Raw genomic sequence first — 15,995 nt, forward strand, 5'->3', positions numbered from 1 at the left:
CTCTAAAAGCAGGCAGGGCTCCTGCTCCGTCACGCCTGGGGGGCACGAGGAGTCACAGTCCGAGCTGGGGGATAGAGGAGGCATTTTATTTGCTTAGATGCCAAGGCGTGACGATGGTACAAGATGCTTTCTAGTCCGTCCAATGCCCCACCTATGCCAGGAATTCCTATTGCCTAGAATGTTCTGGAAATCCAGCTGGGGGAGGTTGGGGGTCAAGGAAGGGCATCCTTTTAGTGAGAGGCGCCTGTGAGCTGGGCCCCACACGGGCACTGACGTCCACCCTATAGACGGCCGTCGGACCATTCTGTAGATAAGGAGATGGCCCTGTGGCCAGCATGGGGACCGGGGCCACCAGAGCAGAGCCCTGGCTGCACTCCAGGCTCCTGGGCAAACTCTCAAGCTGTCCCCTGGGGCCCCCCTCATGACTGTTCCCACCCCCCACCCCCTGGCTCCTTCCACAGACAATGGCTTTGCGTGTCTGCTCTGCGTAGGCGCCCTCGGGGACGGCCGCCATGAGGACGAGGACGCCTCGTCCCCTCTGCCCCTGTGTCGGGCAGAGCCGGCTCCTGAGCTGAGCCTGCGCTCCGTGGGTCAGCCACAGACGGTGGCCCAGGAGTGAGACTGCGTGGGGTCACAGTGCCCGCGGGACAGTGGCGGCCGTGTGGGAGGATGAGCTCCCGGGGGCTGGGGGCTACTCACTGGCTGCCTCCATCATGCTGGCCCAGAAGCGGGGCTGCTTGTGCAGAGGGTCGTCGTCGGGCCCGCTCAGCTTGTAGACGTGCACGCAGGGCGGCGTGCCCACGCTGCTGTAGTGGCTGACGAACATGTCGAAGTTCTGCGGGCGGACGGGGCGCTGAGCACGGCGCCACGCCCGCGCCTCCCCGTCCCCGCTCTGCTGTGGCTCCCTTGGCCCCGTCGCCTGCCAACCTTCACCGCCTTAGCTCTGGGTGTTCCCTCGTTTGGACCTCAAAACCCTACCCACACGGGTGCGTGCTACAACCAGCAACACCATTTTGCAGAGAAAGAAACTGAGGCTGAGAGGAGTCTGTCCCCTGGCCAGGAGCCCCGGGGGCTAACTGACGGGCCCGGGGGTCAGACCCAGGTCCATCCAATGCTAGAGCCCACTCATCCCGCTGGCCCTATGGCTGGCAGCCTGCCACCAGATGCTCGCCCTGGACTGGGAGTGGCCCTGTGCACGGCTGCTGCCTGACGTTCTAGAATGTTCCAAGAGGTGAAGGGTGGGTGCGGGGCCGGCGCTGTCGGGGAAACACCCACCTGGCTCATGGAGCAGCTGTGGGAGAAGCCGGGCGTGGTGAGGCGCACGACCTCGCCAGCCGACTCGTAGCTGACCACGTAGAGGTGGTGCTCCAGGGGCGTGTCCTTCGTGCCCTGGAAGTACACCAGCTTCGTCTCCTCGTTGACCCAGATCTGCGGGGGCACAGACGCCTCGTGACACGGCCCCAGGCTGCCCGTGCCTCCCTTCCCACGGTGGCTGCGGGAGGCAGCTGACGCCCAGGGGAGGGGTCCTGGTCCCCCTTGCTGCCCCTCCGGAAGGGCCCGCGTGCTGCGTCAAGGGACCCGTCCTCCCCCAGGATAGCTTTAGCCTGCGGGCTGGAGAACTGTCTGGGAGAGAGGTGCTTCTCACACCCTGTGGGGCAGCAGCAGACCCCGAGAGAGCCCAGCTGGCTGTACGTCCTCGACTGTGACTTGGAATCAGAACTCTGGCCCCACACGGCTCCTCCCAGGCTGCCTGGAGCCTCGAGTGGGGGGCTGAGGGCGCGGGGCCTGGGACAGAGGCTGAGGGAGGGGCCGTCCTGGGCCCTTGGCACGCCAGCCACCAGCCCTGGTCCTGAGTGGGGTCGGCCCATCCCTTGGAGTGGGGTGATTGGTTCCTTAATTATGGCACAATTCTGTGGCCACACAAAACCATTTTCAAAAACCCCTACAAATCCCCTAAAACAACGGTGCCATATGCGTCCCATGGAGACGCGTGGAAATAAGACAGCTGGCAGTGACATGCCCCCACGGTCGCTTCCCAGGAGGGGTAGAGGCGACGCGGCCCGGGGTGAGGATGGAGGGGATTCCGACTTCAGTCTTATCTAGAACTAGTCAATTTTCACAACAAACGCCAACGTGTTTGTTGTCACCAAACTCTTCAAATAAATGCAGGTTTTGTAAAAGTCGAGAATGTCATTGGAAAACCCCAACCACATGTAGTCACGCACCAGTTCTGTCACAAGGACGAGACACGATGAACAAGGGGGGAGAGAGGTGTCCTCCAGGGAGTGGGACCCCCGAGGCCGAGGGGCCTTCACGGGGGTGGGGGCGCCAAGACAGCAGGGCAGGTCAGGGCCGCTCCCGCCACCAGCACGGCCACCTCGAAGGCAGACCGCGCACAGCAGCACACGGGGACAGCAGAGGGCCACGCTTCCCCTTTTCACTTTTTAAAATGCTGCTGCTGCTTTTTTTCTTAGGGAAAAAGATAAGGTGTGCCAACAGTAAAACACTCACGATGACAGAGAAAGGTTTTCATGCCGGCGTGCGTGTGTGCCAGAGGCTACGAATGCCGAGGGCTCCAAGTACTGAAAACAGAGTCCTCAAGGGGCAATTCTGCCCCCCAGGGGACGTTTGGCAACCTCTGGAGTCATTTGTGGTTGGCACGCCTGGGGCGGGGCTGAGGTGGTCCTGGCATTGAGCAGGTGGGGGCTGGGGATGCTGTTCAACCCCCCACAGAGCCCAGGACGGCCCCCCGCAGAGGACGTAGACCCGAAGCGGGGCAGTGGCGGGGGGAGAGACCCTGCTGTGAAGATGAGAGGACGAGAACCACCTGATGGTTCTCTTTGCAGAGGAAGAGGCTGGGGCGGGGCAGAGCCGGGCTGCGAGCTGGGGGCGCCTCCGGCAGGACTGGCTGCAACCAGGGCAGAGCCATCCTTTCTCCCGTGGGTGGCCAGCCTTCTGCTCTCGCCTCGCACACAAAGACGTGAACATGAACTCCAGCAGATCAGACCAGCTGCAAGGTTTGCCAACTTGACAAGACAAAGTGATGTCTGTGTGCTGACATCTCGGATGTGCCCTGGGATGACCTCAGAGGGTGCTCGCCTACAACTGGGGCTGCCGGGTCAGACGAGCCACACGCTGACGTGGTGGTAGAAGCCATGTCTGCCCCGAGCGGGCTGCACTGGGGTGCCTGGCCCGTCTCCTGCCCCTGTGCAGCACGCTGCTGCCCCCACCTCTGGACTCGAAGAGTGCCTCCACCCCCTCCTCGTCGCTTGTATGGTTTCGCTCTTTACATCTAAGCTTTGGGTGCTGGTGTGAGGTAGGGATCCGGGATGTCTGATGGAGGGATCCCGCTGTAAAATCGGGAGTTCTGTACACCTGGACCCTGGTGAAGACACCGTGGTCAGAGGCAAAGTCTCGGCATGTGTTTGCGATGGTGCCTTTGGGGGAGTGGAAGGTCGGCCTCTGTCCTTGCAGCTGTGTCTTTTGTTCCCGATGCCCCCAGGGGCAGGCGTCGGGCTGGGCTCAGGTCAGGAGCCACAGGGCAAGGCCATGGTGGCACCAGGACTGTCCCACAAACTGGTGGAGCGGAAGGAGGCTAAGTGGCTACCCCAGGTGGCACTGAGCGTGGGCCAGGCCCCTCCCACCAGGATCCAACAATGGGCGCTCGCAACAGTCCCTGAGTCCTGGACCCAGCGAGTCTCCCGCTGGTGGGGACAACAGCCCCGGTGGCCCCAAGGGAGCAGAGCAGGAGGAAGGAGTGGCCGGGAGGGAATAGAGAGGGCACAGACTCGAGGGATCTGGGGGTGGGGGGTGGGGAGCATGTGTGTGTGTGCATGTCTGTGTGTGTACAAGTGTGCATGGAGACCCCGGTACCTTGGAGCCGTGCCTCGCCAACACCTCCCATTCACCGCTGGTCAGCGCGACCTCCTCCTTGATGGGGCATTTAAATTCATCTGGAAGTAAAGAAAGGCAGAGAGATGACAGGGGATCCAGGAGGCTGCGACACGGACCCCAAGGCACCGAGAAAAACTCCACCTGCACAAACCCGTCACGGGGCCCACACGTCCCAGGCCCGGGGGTTGACGCTGAGTCTGAGACAGGGCAGACCCAGGACACGGGCCGAGGGGGCTGGGGGAGCTCCTACCACATTGACGGGAGGCCCAGCATTTCCCAAGACAAACCAGGAAGCTGCATTTTTATCCGAAGCGCCCAATTCTAGACCCCCTGCAGGCCAAACCGCCCGCTCCGGGCCCTGGACCAGTGACCGCATAGGGCGTGCTGGGATCCTGGAGGACCAGACCTTGACTGAAACGCTTGAGGCGAGCGCAGGCTCAGCTGCATTTTACGATAGGTCTCCGGGGTGGAGCTCTTTGACTTTTCACAGGGAAATGACGATAAGGGATGTTTGTTGGCGTGTATTAGAAATTGAGAAGACAGTTCAGAACCGATGGCTAATGCTTCTTTCGCATCCTTTTGGGTCTAAAGCAAATTTTGGCAAACGTTTATCCAGGGAGGGAAAATGCCTGTGTGCAAATAACCAAGCGTGGGCAGACACAAACTTCTGGGGCAGCGACGCGGGCCAAGCGACATGTCACACCAAGATCCAGGAGGGCCAGGTGCTTTTCCTGTGTCCCTCCCTCCCTCCAGCGGAGGCTGGACATGGCCGGCTTTCTGCCCCTTCAAACCTTGGCCGGCCGCTCTGTCGGGCCCGTGGAGGAAGGCGCGGGGTGGGGAGCTGAGCTGCACACGCCCGCGTCGGGGCCCCTGGGGGATTCACCAACTACCGGCCTCCAGCCTCTGCATCCTCGGCCGGGCGGGCCCCCCAGTTCTCCCGCTGTCCCTGTGAGGCCTGGGCAAGGGCTCCGCCTGGCTGGCTGCCCTGCCTCGCAGCGCCTCCTCTGAGGCCTCCGCTCCCTCCTGCTCCAGTCTCTCTGGCCGTCTGGATTCAAGCCCACGCTGCTCACGCCTGCCGGCCCTCCGTAGCAGGGCCCTCCACTGCGAAAGCCCCCGTGCCCCCTGACCCCTCCTCCTGCCAGCTCGGTCCCTGCTGCTCGCCCAGGCCCCAGGCTCCTTGAAGGGCCTCACTCCTCCTGCTCATCTGTTCAACTGCCGCCTAGCAGGTGCGAGCCACGTGACAGGAAGGGCGAGCTGGGGCTGCGGGTGGCCCCGAGCAGAGTGGATGGGAGACCGCGGGTGCCCACCGCACAGGCAGGAGGCCCCTGAGGGGCACCCGCTGCGAGTTCTGCTCGACGACCACCAGGCAAAAGGCCCATTTCCAGAGGCGGAAACGAGGATTTTCCAAGGGGAATCTCCCAAGGTTAGCGGGTGACAGTGCAGTCTGACAGACAGACCAGCTGAAAAGCAAGACGCTGACAGTGTCAACGTCCACCCAGAGTCAAATCCACCCAGGGCACACTGCCACAGCCGTGACCCGGTCCTGTCACCTCTCCTCACCTCTCAGGCTACGCTCCACAGAGCAACCAGGGGAATCAGATATAAGATCAGTGGCAGAAGCCCAAGCCCTCACTGTGGCCCAGAAGGGCCACGTCCCCTCCCTGCCCTCCCTCCTTCCTCTTTCCCCCTTGTGCCCTCTGCTCCTCCTATGTGGGCCTCCTCGCTGTTCCTTCCACACGCCAGGCCCGGGTCTGCCCCAGGGCCTTTGCATAAGCTGCCCCACAGCCTAGAGTGCTCTGTGTGGCTACCTCTGCCACCTCCTCCAGGTCTCTGCTCAATGGCACATTATCCAGAGATGCCCTCCTGGTCTCCACCTCTAGAAAGAAGGCGCTCCCTCTCTAATCTCTCACCCTGCAGCATTTTCCTTCTCCGTGATCACCGCTCCCGACACAGTATCCTTCCTTGTTTGGGGATTACTGCCTATCTCCTAAGCTAGAGCACGGTTTTCCTTTTCTCTTTGTACAATGACATTCCCAGCACCAAGAGCAGGGCTTGGTGACTTTTCCCATAAAGGGCCAGATACCAAATATTTTCAGCTTTCCGTCACACTACTCAACACTGCCCGTCACACTACTCAACACTGCCGTCGTGGCAGGAAAACAGCCACAGACGATACAAAAGTGAATGGGCATGACCGTGTGCCAATAAAACTTTATTTACAAAACTGGGGGGGGGGCCGGACCTGACCTGCGGGCTGGAGATGGCCGATGCCTGGCGTGCAAAGGGCCTGGCACGTATAGCTGCTGAGTAAACACTGGGGAGTGACTGAACGAAGAGCCTGCTGGTGGAACCCCTGCCGGAGCGTGAGTGATTTGCACGAAGGGCGGCCGTCTTACTCATCGCGCCCCTCCCTTGCGGGGCGCGCCCGGCCACGGGGAGGGGTCCATGAACAAACAGTGCACTGAGCCACAGACGGATGACTGGACGTGCCACGGCCTGAGTCAGGCTTTGCTCACCTTCCCCGGGGCTGAAGGGCTGGGTCCAGTCGTAGCCGTGGGGCTTGAGAATGGCGGTGACCTTGTACAGGTGGCAGAAGCCCGTCTTGCACTCGTTGGCGCGGAGGAAGCAGAGCTCGTCTTCTCCCTCTGACTGGGGGAAGGGATAGAAGATGTCGTGAACCTGTCCGGGCAGAAGACAGAAGACGCGTCAGAAGGCGGGGGCAGAAACACGGCGCCCCGCCCCGCCCCGCCCGAGGGGGACGCTCCGACAGGGGGCCGGGCTGTGGTGGCAGGGAAACTCCGCAGACTCTCCCCGCCGCCCGAGCTCACTTCTCCCCTCGGGGGCCAACTCAGCCCCTCGCTGGCTTCTGCCCAGCTGGGGACCTGGGGGCCCAGGCGGGCTGCACCGCCGGCACCTCCCTGCCCTTACGTTGATCCACACGTCGGTGACCTCCTCGTACACCACGTAGGGCTGCACGTCCCTGGGCACGGCTCTGGCGAAGGCCGCCCGCTGCTCCTCGTCCTGGGTGGTGGGGATGAACAGGGCCGGGGGGAGGAGGACCAGCTGGAGTCGCTGCTGGGGCCGGTCCAGGAACATGGCCCAGGCACTGAGAGGGCGAGGAGAGAGAGAAGCCTGAGGCCTCAGGGGCCATCGGAGGCAAGCTGGGTGCTGGAAGCCACCTCTTTGCTGACTTCGCCTATGCCTGACCATGGATCATGGCGCCTGTTCTGGAAATGTCTCACATCTTTAGGACTTAGGACGGCGTTTCACAAACTTCATCATTTCCGCCAAATTCTCAGCCTGTGCATACTATCCTGTATTTCATACTTGGTTGGAAATGGACAATTTTTTAACTTAGATGTATTTTTTTTGTTTCTGTTTTTTTTGGTGAGGAAGATTGGCCCTGAGCTAACATCTGTAGCCTGTTTTTCTCCATTTTGTATGTGGGACACCACCACAGCATAGCTTGAAGAGTGGTGTAGGTCTGCGCCCAGGATCTGCGAAACCTGGGCCACCGAAGTGGAGCCTGCAAACTTAACCGCTACGCCACAGGGCCGGCCCCCTAAATGTATTTTAAATGGAGTCCTGTCGGCAGTACAAATGCCAAAAAAAAGCATAAAGACAGAACAGTGAAAACCAAACCAGAGAGGAGATGTGGATTCGAGCGTGAGCCCGCGGCCGGCTGCGGTGCTGGGCTGAGCCTGGCCGTCTCTGTGGGGAAGGGGCCTGGCAGGTGTCTGGAGCGCTGAAGGCACCTTTTTCTGTCAAGGGGCCAGCGAGCAGACATCTCGGCTTTGTGGGCCACACGGTTTTGTTCAAAACTACTCAACGCTGGCGGGTGGCACAAAGGCGGCAGGGGTGACCCGTAACCGAACGAGTCTAGCTGTGCGAGGCCATGTGCCCGTGAAACGTGACTCATGGACGCTGAAATGGGGATTTCATATCGTGTTCACATGTGATGAAACGTTCTTCTTTGGATTTCTCCCCCCCATCGTTTAAAGACATAAAAGCCATTCTTGGCTCGTGGGCCCCATGAAAATGGGCAGTGCGCTGGACGTGGCTCGCGGATGGTGGTGGGGGGCCCTGACCTGGAGATTTCTGTCCTTGCTGCGGGCAGCAGGGGTGGAAAGTGAGTGAAAAGCGGACCCTTCTATTCGGTGTCCCGTGTTTCTCACCCCTGGGTCCCCAGGCCCCGGCTGGGAATGGCTCGGATTGTATCCGATGGGGCACTCACTATTTGCCGTCGCGGGTCCAGCCGGCCCTCGCGATGTACTCCACCTTTGGGAACAGCGTGCCGAAGGGCTGCACCAGCTCCTTCTCCTGGGTCGAGATGATCTAAGGGGAAGCAGACTCGGTCACCCTCCGGCCTGACCACGTGCTGCCTGGGCCACTGTTAGGGGTGCAAGGTGGCCCCTCCCAGATCCGTACGTTGAAGTCCTGACCCCCGCCACCCCAGAGTGGGGCCTTATTGGAAAGAGGGTGGCTGCAGACGAAATCAGTTAAGATGAGATCATACCGGAGTACGGTGGGCCCAATCTGACAGGACTGTCCTTATAAAAGGGGGAAATGTGGACACAGACGCCACAGACGGAGAGAAGGCCTCGTGCCAAGACACAAGGAGAAATGGCCGGCTATGAGCCAAGGAGACAGGCCTGGAACAGCCCCTTCCCTCACGGCCTCCGAAGGAACCAGCCGGACGACACCTTGATTTCAGACCCTCAGCCTCCAGAACTGGGAGAGAAGAAACTTCTGTGGCGTGAACCGCCCCGTCTGTGGTACTTTGCTAGGGCAGCCGACTGGCTGGAAACTGAGGGTGCTGGCCGGGGCGGTCAGGGCAGAGCCAGGTGGCCACGGGCAAGACGTGGTCCCCGGACGCCGCGGCCTCCTTGAGCCTACAGGGGGCAGGCACAGCATCTGCCGGGTAGGATGGAGGGGAGACGGCAGGCGGGGCCTTGGGACATCCCGCAGCCGAGCAGGCCGCCACTCCCACGTGCCCTGGCTGCTGCTCAGCTGGCACACCTCACGCCCACCGCAGGACCCTGCTCGTCTGATGGGGCCAGGCACCCTTTCAAACACTGCGGGAGCTCAGCAAAGCCGCTGACGGCAGATCCCTGCTCAATCTGCCAGAATGTTCTGGTCATGAGTGGAAAAGGGGTTTGGTCATGGCCTAAGCGTGCCCCCCAAAAAACCAACCCCCAAATTATGCAAACGAGTATAGTTTATCTTATGGTTTTTTCTGGAACGTTACACAGGAAGGCGTTTGGACCAAACTAGGCCCGGGCTCCCTCGGTCTGCGGGAGCTCTCGAATCCCTGACGTGGGGGGTGCTTCCCTTTGACACCTGGCGCCCCCACGGCCAGCTGCCTTCTTGGCTGCAGCCTCTTTTGCCCTCCTGGCTGTGGGGTCCTGACTCCCTGGGGGATGAGGACCCTTGTCCTTGATGCTGACCAGGTGACAAAGAATGAGCCAGACACGGATGGGTCTGGGAAAGTGATACGTGAGGATCTGTGCCAAACGCTGGGGTGAGGGCAGCCCAGTCTGAGGCTGGGGTCCCTCGGACAGCTGTCCCACAGAGCTCTCTCTTCTGGGAGCCCAAAGAGAGGCCCGGACCTCCAAGTCACCGCCCCCCGCAGGACTGAGAAGGCCACAGCCTGATCCCAGCGGGACCTCTGTCAAGGCTTGCTCGTTGGCATCACTCCTCGTGCCGCGTGACCCCTGGAGGGACAGAAGGCCACGCCCACCGCTCCCGGTTTCACAGACGGAGGCTCTGGGTAGTGCCTTTCTGGGTGCAGCGGGCCAAGGGGGTCACCTGTCCCTGGGAAGGGGGCGAGCGGCCTGCTGGTGCCACCCGACTGTCTCCCACACACACCCCGGCCCCTCCTCTTGGCATCTGGAAGCTTCCCCGGGGGTGCCAGCCACACATACCTTGCCCTGACCGTCCGTCTGAAACTCGGCCAGCTTCAAGGCAATCTTGGGATTCTTGCTGCCTGCGGAAACGAGGGCAAGGTGAGCCTGGCAGCTGTCGCCTGCATGGGCTGACAGCAGGTGTGTGGGGCAGAGGCTGCGGGGGGGGGGTGGGCCCACTGCGAGGTGCCACAATGGCATGGGGGGCCGTCCAAGGTCCTCTCTGTGGACATGTCACCCTCTCTGGACCAGGCACAGTGTCCCTCGGGCAGACTTTCTGACTTTGGGCTCTGACTCGCTCCTCACAGTGACATGACAACCACCTTTATGGTTTTAGAACAGAGGCCAGACCCTGTGCTGGGGGGCACGCCATGGGAGACGCGAGTGGGAGGAGGACGCCGTCCTGCCTTTGGAGAGTTTGAAAGCTGGTTGTAAAGAGGGGACACAACCATAATAAAACGACTAAGGGGGCAGGAAGGTGGCACACGTCCACGAGACCCAGCTGGGCCCGAGCCTTCTGGAGGCAGGCGGCGTCCAAGACCCACGTCCCGGAGGAGCGCTGCGTCAGGCTCCAGTAACTGCTACGACGAATCTCAACCCCGCCCTCACGGCTCTAGCGGCCCTGGGCAGGTCACATCTCCGAGGCTCACTTTCCCATCTGTCAAACGGGGGAAAAGAGCGACCTTCCCCATTGCCCTGGGATCGGAAATGTCCTCTGGGAAGGCTCTGTAGAGCAGGCACGTGGTAGTGCTAAGTTAGCAAGGGCGCGTCTTCTATATGCTTCCAGAAAGGTCACGAGTGGGAGGCCTGAAGGCCTGAATGTGTATTTTGTGTGGTTTAGGTTTTTTTTTTTTGTTTTTTTTTTGTGGTGAGGAAGATTGGCCCTGAGCTAACATCTGTGCCTATCTTCCCCTATTTTACGTGGGATGCCACCACAGTGTGGCTTGATGAGCAGGGCTAGGCCCATGCCCAGGATCCAAACCTGCGAACCCAAACCACCGAAGCGGTACATGCAAACCTAACCACTATGCTACCAGGCTGGTCCCTACTGTGTTTTTAAATAATTCGAGCACTATTTAAGCATTGGGAGATAACGCAGATGAGTCTGGATTTCTAGCTTCTCCCGACAAACAGGCAAACTCGAGTCCATTCTCACAGGCCGTGGATATCCCGTGGGGAGACCTTGGGGTCTCGTGGGCCTCGAGGCAGAAAGCTGGCCACACTGATGGCGGTGCAGGTCCTGCTCTGGCCCCTGCACCCAGCCTGCTTCCCTGGGCCCTGTGGACCCGGCCTGGCCGGTGCGCCGTGCTCGGGGAGGCCTCAGCCGCCGCCGGCCCGCCCGCCCGCCCGCCACACCGGCCCTCACCTGTCCTGGGGTAGCGGTAGGAGTCTGTCTTCCTCTCCTCCAGAGCCGGGGAGGGCACGTGTATGATCTCCACCTCCGACTCATCCACCTCCTCGTAGAGGATGCGCAGCGTCTTGTGGCCTTCGGGACCTGGCAGGTGGCGGGGGGCTGCTGAGGGTCCCGGAGTCCCCGCTGCCCCTCCGCCCCCTCCTCATGCAGGGGGACTCCGCTCTCCCACGCTGAGCCCGGACAAGAGTGGGAGCCCTGGGGTCAGAACCCTGGCTCTGCCGTTTAGCCCTTAAGCCGGTCACGTCCCCTCTCGGGGCCTCAGTTTCCTTACTGTGCAACAGGCACGAGAACTCAGCTATTCCCAGCACAAAATGGCGAGGAGCCCACATGGGATGTTCTGGGCTGAACGGTCCCTGCTGAAGCCCTAACCCCAGGACCTTAGACCGTGACGGTACTTAGAGACGGGTCTTTAAAGAGGTGATTAAGTTAAACTGAGGCCATTAGGGTGGGCCCTGATCCAACAGGACTGATGTCCTTACAGGAAGAAGAGATGAGGACCCAGATGCTTAGAGGGGGACCACTGAGGACACAGGGAGGAGACTACATCTACACACCCAGGAGAGAGGCCTCAGGAGAAGCCAGCCCTGCCGACTCCTCCATCTCGGACTCCAGCCTCCAGCACCGGAAGGAAATAAACGTGTCGTTGAAGCCCCGGGTCTGCGGGACTTTGTTATGGCCAAGCGAGCAAACTAAGATAGGGCTCAAGAAAGGCAAAACGAAAGCCGCTATGAGAAACACGTGAATCACCGGGCGGGGACAGCCTGGCAGGGAGTGTGGCACTGGCGATGCTGACGTCACGGGACGGAGCCCACGGCTGCTCCTTCCTGAACAAGCCCTTTCCTTCCTCAGCTGCCGAAGGCTCTCGATCGGCTGCTTCCTGTGCCCTCACCTCACACTCACCCCGACTGGCCAACGACGTCTCCAGAATCATCCCGACCGGGGACCTTGGCCAAGCCCCACGCTGCCCGCAGGCCGGCCATGTCCACGCCTGCTTTGTGGGGCTGTGTGGAGGCCCTGGGGCTGAGGGGCTGGCCTGAGGCCGTCAGGTGGGAGGGGCAGGGTCGTGGTTCAAATTCAAATTCAGTGGCCGGGACCATCCGCTGGGCATGGGTCATTCAGGGGCTGAGTGTGTGGGCCAGGAAGGGCCCTCTGGGGTCGGCATGGTCAGTGCAAGACACTGTGACAGCCCCGGGGCGCAGTGTGAGGAGGGGGCCACTCCACAAGGGATGAGCAGCCCTCTGGCGCAGCTCTCGGGGCCTTTATTAAGGGGGTTTTGAGCCGCTACAGAGCACCAGAGTTAGGACCTTTGACGTCATCTAGGCCAGTGGATCTCAACCGGGCCATTCTGTGCTTCCCAGGACACGTGGCGATGTCTGGAGACATCTGTGGTTGTCACAACTCAAGTGGCATATTGAGAGGATAGGGGTCAGCCATGCTGCTCAGTGCCCCACAGTGCCCAGGACGGCCCCCAGAGAACGCTCTGGCCCCAGCGTCCACAGGGCGAGAGACCCTGATCTTGGCAACAACCTCATTTTACAAGCTGGGAAATCGAAGGGAGGGATGGCCACTTATTCAGGCCCGCAAGGAGCCACAGGCTGCACGACCTGACCCAAGACGCTAACGCCTGGTCTGGGCCCCGTTCCCAGGGACATGGAGCGCTGGGGCGCACAGGGCATCGCCAAGACCCCGCCCAGGCGGCAGGGGGTCGGGGAGCTCCCCCAGAAAGCTCGGCTTTTGCGGCCACGTGTTCTTCTGAAACACGCAGAAGTCAGCGCTCAGGCCACAGATAAGTCAACTAGCCGCGAGGCCTGGCCCACGCCAAGCCCGGGGCGGGGGGACGCTTGGCGGGGCGCCTGTGAACAAGGAGACCCCGCTTCCACGGCTGCTCCCGCAGCAGAGGCTCAGACGCTACTGGCGCCTCCCCGGAAACAGCTCCCCAGGCTCAGAAGAGGGATTCTGCTTGACTGAAGGCGGGGGAGGGAATCAGATGCCCCCACTCCAGGCATCGGGCAGAGAAACAGGCACAAAAGGACCCGCCCAGCTGGCTGCTTTCAGACACTGTTGGCGAAACCCATCAAGATTTAAGATACCCGAAGCTTCAACTCGGCTCTCAGAGCTGGAACTCTCTCTACGGCAGGACTTTTGGTCCTGAGCGCTGTGGGCATGCGGCAGGACCATCCTCCGGGGTGGGGGTCGACCCTGGACTTCTAGCCTCCAGAACCGTGGGGAAGAAAGCTCTGCTGTGTCTAAGGCACCGTGTTGGAGCAGCCCCGGTGGACCAAGACTCTGGTATCGAGGGAAAGGTTGTGAGGTTTACTTTAAGAGCAAAGAGCAGAAAGACGGACTGATTCTGTTAACCAAAGGAGTGCGTGCAGACGCATTTTACAAAACGGAGAGGAACTCACCCTCCCAGGAGGCCGTGGGGCACCACCAGTAGCCAGTGAAGCGGTCGAACTCCTCCTGGATGACGAAGGTCGCCACGCCCGCAGACTTGGGGTCGTCGAGGACACTGGATAACCCTGGGGTGGGGGGGAGAGCCAGCGAAAGGTGAGGAGTTGAGTGGAGGGCAGGCCAGGGCTTCTCCCACTCGGTGCTGCTGACATTTGGGGCCAGAACGTTCTCTATGGGGGGCCATCCTGGGCACTGTGGGGGGTTGAGCAGCATCCCCGGCCCCCACCCACTCGAGGCCAGGAGCTCTGAAGCCAGCTGTCTCTGGACACGGCCAGTGTCTGAGCTGCCCCCAGACGAGCAGCTCAGGTGCAGAGGGCGCCAGGGCTGAAGGGCGGGACGGGGGCAGGGATCCGGGCTCCGAGGCCGGGAGCGGCAGAGCTCACAGATGTCTGCACCTGGCAGGGTAGGCGGGCTGATACATGCAGAGAAAAACCACACACCAGGTGGCGGGACTTCCTGCGAGCCAGCAGAGGGCCCAGGGTGGGTGACCAGTGAGAGCGTGGTCCAGGGAGGTGCTAGGCAGTACAGGGAGTGGACTGGGGGGAGAGAACTTTCTAGAAGCTGGACTGGCAGCTAGGACGGCCGTCCACAGGAAGTGCTGGCCCGACCCGAGAGATGGCACCCAGGGATACAGGCTCCCATGCGCCCCGGCCAAGACCACAGGGCCCCCCGCCCGCCTCACCTCGGTGGCAGAAGGTCAGCCGCCGCTCCTCGCCCGTCTCGAGGTTGGCCACCCACAGGTCGCTGTTGTTGATGAAGGAGAAGAAGGCGGGGTCGGCGCGGCAGATCTTGGGGTCCATCCTGGGCCCCGAACACTGGGTCTTGATTTCCAGCGGCTTCATGGGGGACACCTGGGGACAGACAGACCCGGCTCAGGGGGGCAGGCCCCCGCCCGGCCGCCCGCCCCAGCCAGGGCGCGGGGCTCACCATAAAGCCGTTTTTGCCCCCATCCCGGCAGTGGAAGAGGCTGTTGCTGGCCTGGAAGAGGAAGAGGCCGCTGTCGCTGTGGAAGTCGTACGAGGTGATGCCGAAGACCCCCAGGCGCTTCCGCTCCCGCAGCAGCTCCTCCTCCCGCGAGTAGACCCCGTGGTGGGGCGTGGCCTGGGGACACACAGACGGGAGCGGCGTCAGCTGCTGGAGGCCCTGGCACCCCGGGCACAGATCCTCCGGCCTGCGCCTCCCGGGAGGAATCTGACCATCCAACTTTGGTCCACGCCAGAGAGAACTTTCTGATGAGCAGAGACGTGCTGAGCAGGACGGGCAGCAGAACCCCAAGCGGGTGGCCAGAGGGGTGCCCCGGCCCGGAGGCCGTGAGGGGGCCCAGTGGGCTTGGAATAACAGGCCCGGCTGACGGGGTGTCCGGGGCTCACCTGGAGCTCCCCCCTTCTCAGCCCCGTCTCTGCACCTGCCCAGGCGCACATTTCCCCAGGGAATCTCTCTGAGGCAGACACAGGGCACAGAGGGACACCGCCGGAGTGCTCATCCCTGGTCCCAGTGCCAATCCTACAGACCCCTCCCTTCCTGCCCACTCTCAGCCCACTTCTGAGAATATCCTGTCTGAACCCCCCAATGCCACACGTCCCTGCTTTCTGCGCAGGTGGGAGACGGGGCAAATTCAGGACCACCTGACCCCCCAGACGCCAGGCCTGGGCGGGGAGGGGGTCCGGGCAGGTGAACTATTGTGGGCACCCCACAGCTGTCCCAAGGAGGATTCTGAAGACGACGTAGAGATTCGGAGGAATGTTAATACGTTTTTTCCTTTTCCCCAAGGCCCCAGTGCATGGTCATGCATCCTGGTTGTAAGTCTTTCTACTTCTTCTGTGCAAGCCGCCACCACAGCATGGCTACTGACAGAAGGCCGTGTGGTTCCACGACCATGAAGCGAACCCGGGCTGCCGAGGTGGCGAAAGCACCAGACTTTAACCACTAGGCCATCAGGGCTGGCACAATACGTTCTTAAAGACAGAATCCAAGGCAAAATTACCCCCATGCCGTGACGCAAGCTACGTACACCTGAGTTGGTCGGCGTGGGGGCTATACGGGACAGCTACTGTGTGGGCATGGGGAAATTCAGAGTGTGTCATGTCACCCCCCACCCCCTGGTGTTGTTATATTACTTTTACAACCAAAAAGAAACCCAAATAAACTAACACCAAAGGCACTCGGGTCCCTCACTTGGCATCTTCTCCCCAGAAGAAAGCCGACTGTGGAAGACATTAATTACTCGCCAAGCCTCCAGACAAGGGCCTCGCCCAAGCCACTTGCAGGCCTTCGGCGAGGCATTTACAGGGAAGAGAGGCTCCTGAGAAGAGTTCTCGCGGACACCTGTGCTC

At 61.4% G+C, this 15,995-nt stretch overlaps 1 protein-coding gene and 1 long non-coding RNA gene across 18 annotated transcripts in view; one reads left to right on the plus strand and one right to left on the minus strand.

Moving 5' to 3' along the window:
* The window catches only part of DPP9 (dipeptidyl peptidase 9), a 38,327-nt gene that overhangs the window by 10,350 nt on the left and 11,982 nt on the right, over positions 1-15,995 (minus strand). For all 17 annotated transcript variants that reach the window (XR_011440372.1, XR_011440371.1, XR_011440374.1 and 14 more), the window contains 11 exons: positions 14,590-14,763; positions 14,345-14,513; positions 13,617-13,730; positions 11,164-11,292; positions 9,819-9,880; positions 8,129-8,229; positions 6,823-7,000; positions 6,411-6,573; positions 3,874-3,953; positions 1,276-1,428; positions 700-835 (listed from right to left, as the gene is read on the minus strand). Coding sequence is in view for 9 of the 17 variants with exons in the window: in XM_005611475.4 (XP_005611532.1) it covers positions 700-835; positions 1,276-1,428; positions 3,874-3,953; positions 6,411-6,573; positions 6,823-7,000; positions 8,129-8,229; positions 9,819-9,880; positions 11,164-11,292; positions 13,617-13,730; positions 14,345-14,513; positions 14,590-14,763 (1,459 nt within the window). In the remaining 8 variants the exon portion in view is untranslated. The remainder of the gene's footprint in view (positions 1-699; positions 836-1,275; positions 1,429-3,873; positions 3,954-6,410; positions 6,574-6,822; positions 7,001-8,128; positions 8,230-9,818; positions 9,881-11,163; positions 11,293-13,616; positions 13,731-14,344; positions 14,514-14,589; positions 14,764-15,995) is intronic.
* On the plus strand, positions 8,955-15,823 carry LOC138924946 (uncharacterized). The gene is made up of 2 exons (XR_011440375.1): positions 8,955-9,899; positions 11,693-15,823. It is a non-coding gene; the product is annotated as an uncharacterized lncRNA (long non-coding RNA).

This window comes from Equus caballus, chromosome 7, assembly GCF_041296265.1.
Source record: "Equus caballus isolate H_3958 breed thoroughbred chromosome 7, TB-T2T, whole genome shotgun sequence".
Taxonomy (NCBI): Eukaryota; Metazoa; Chordata; class Mammalia; order Perissodactyla; family Equidae; genus Equus; species Equus caballus.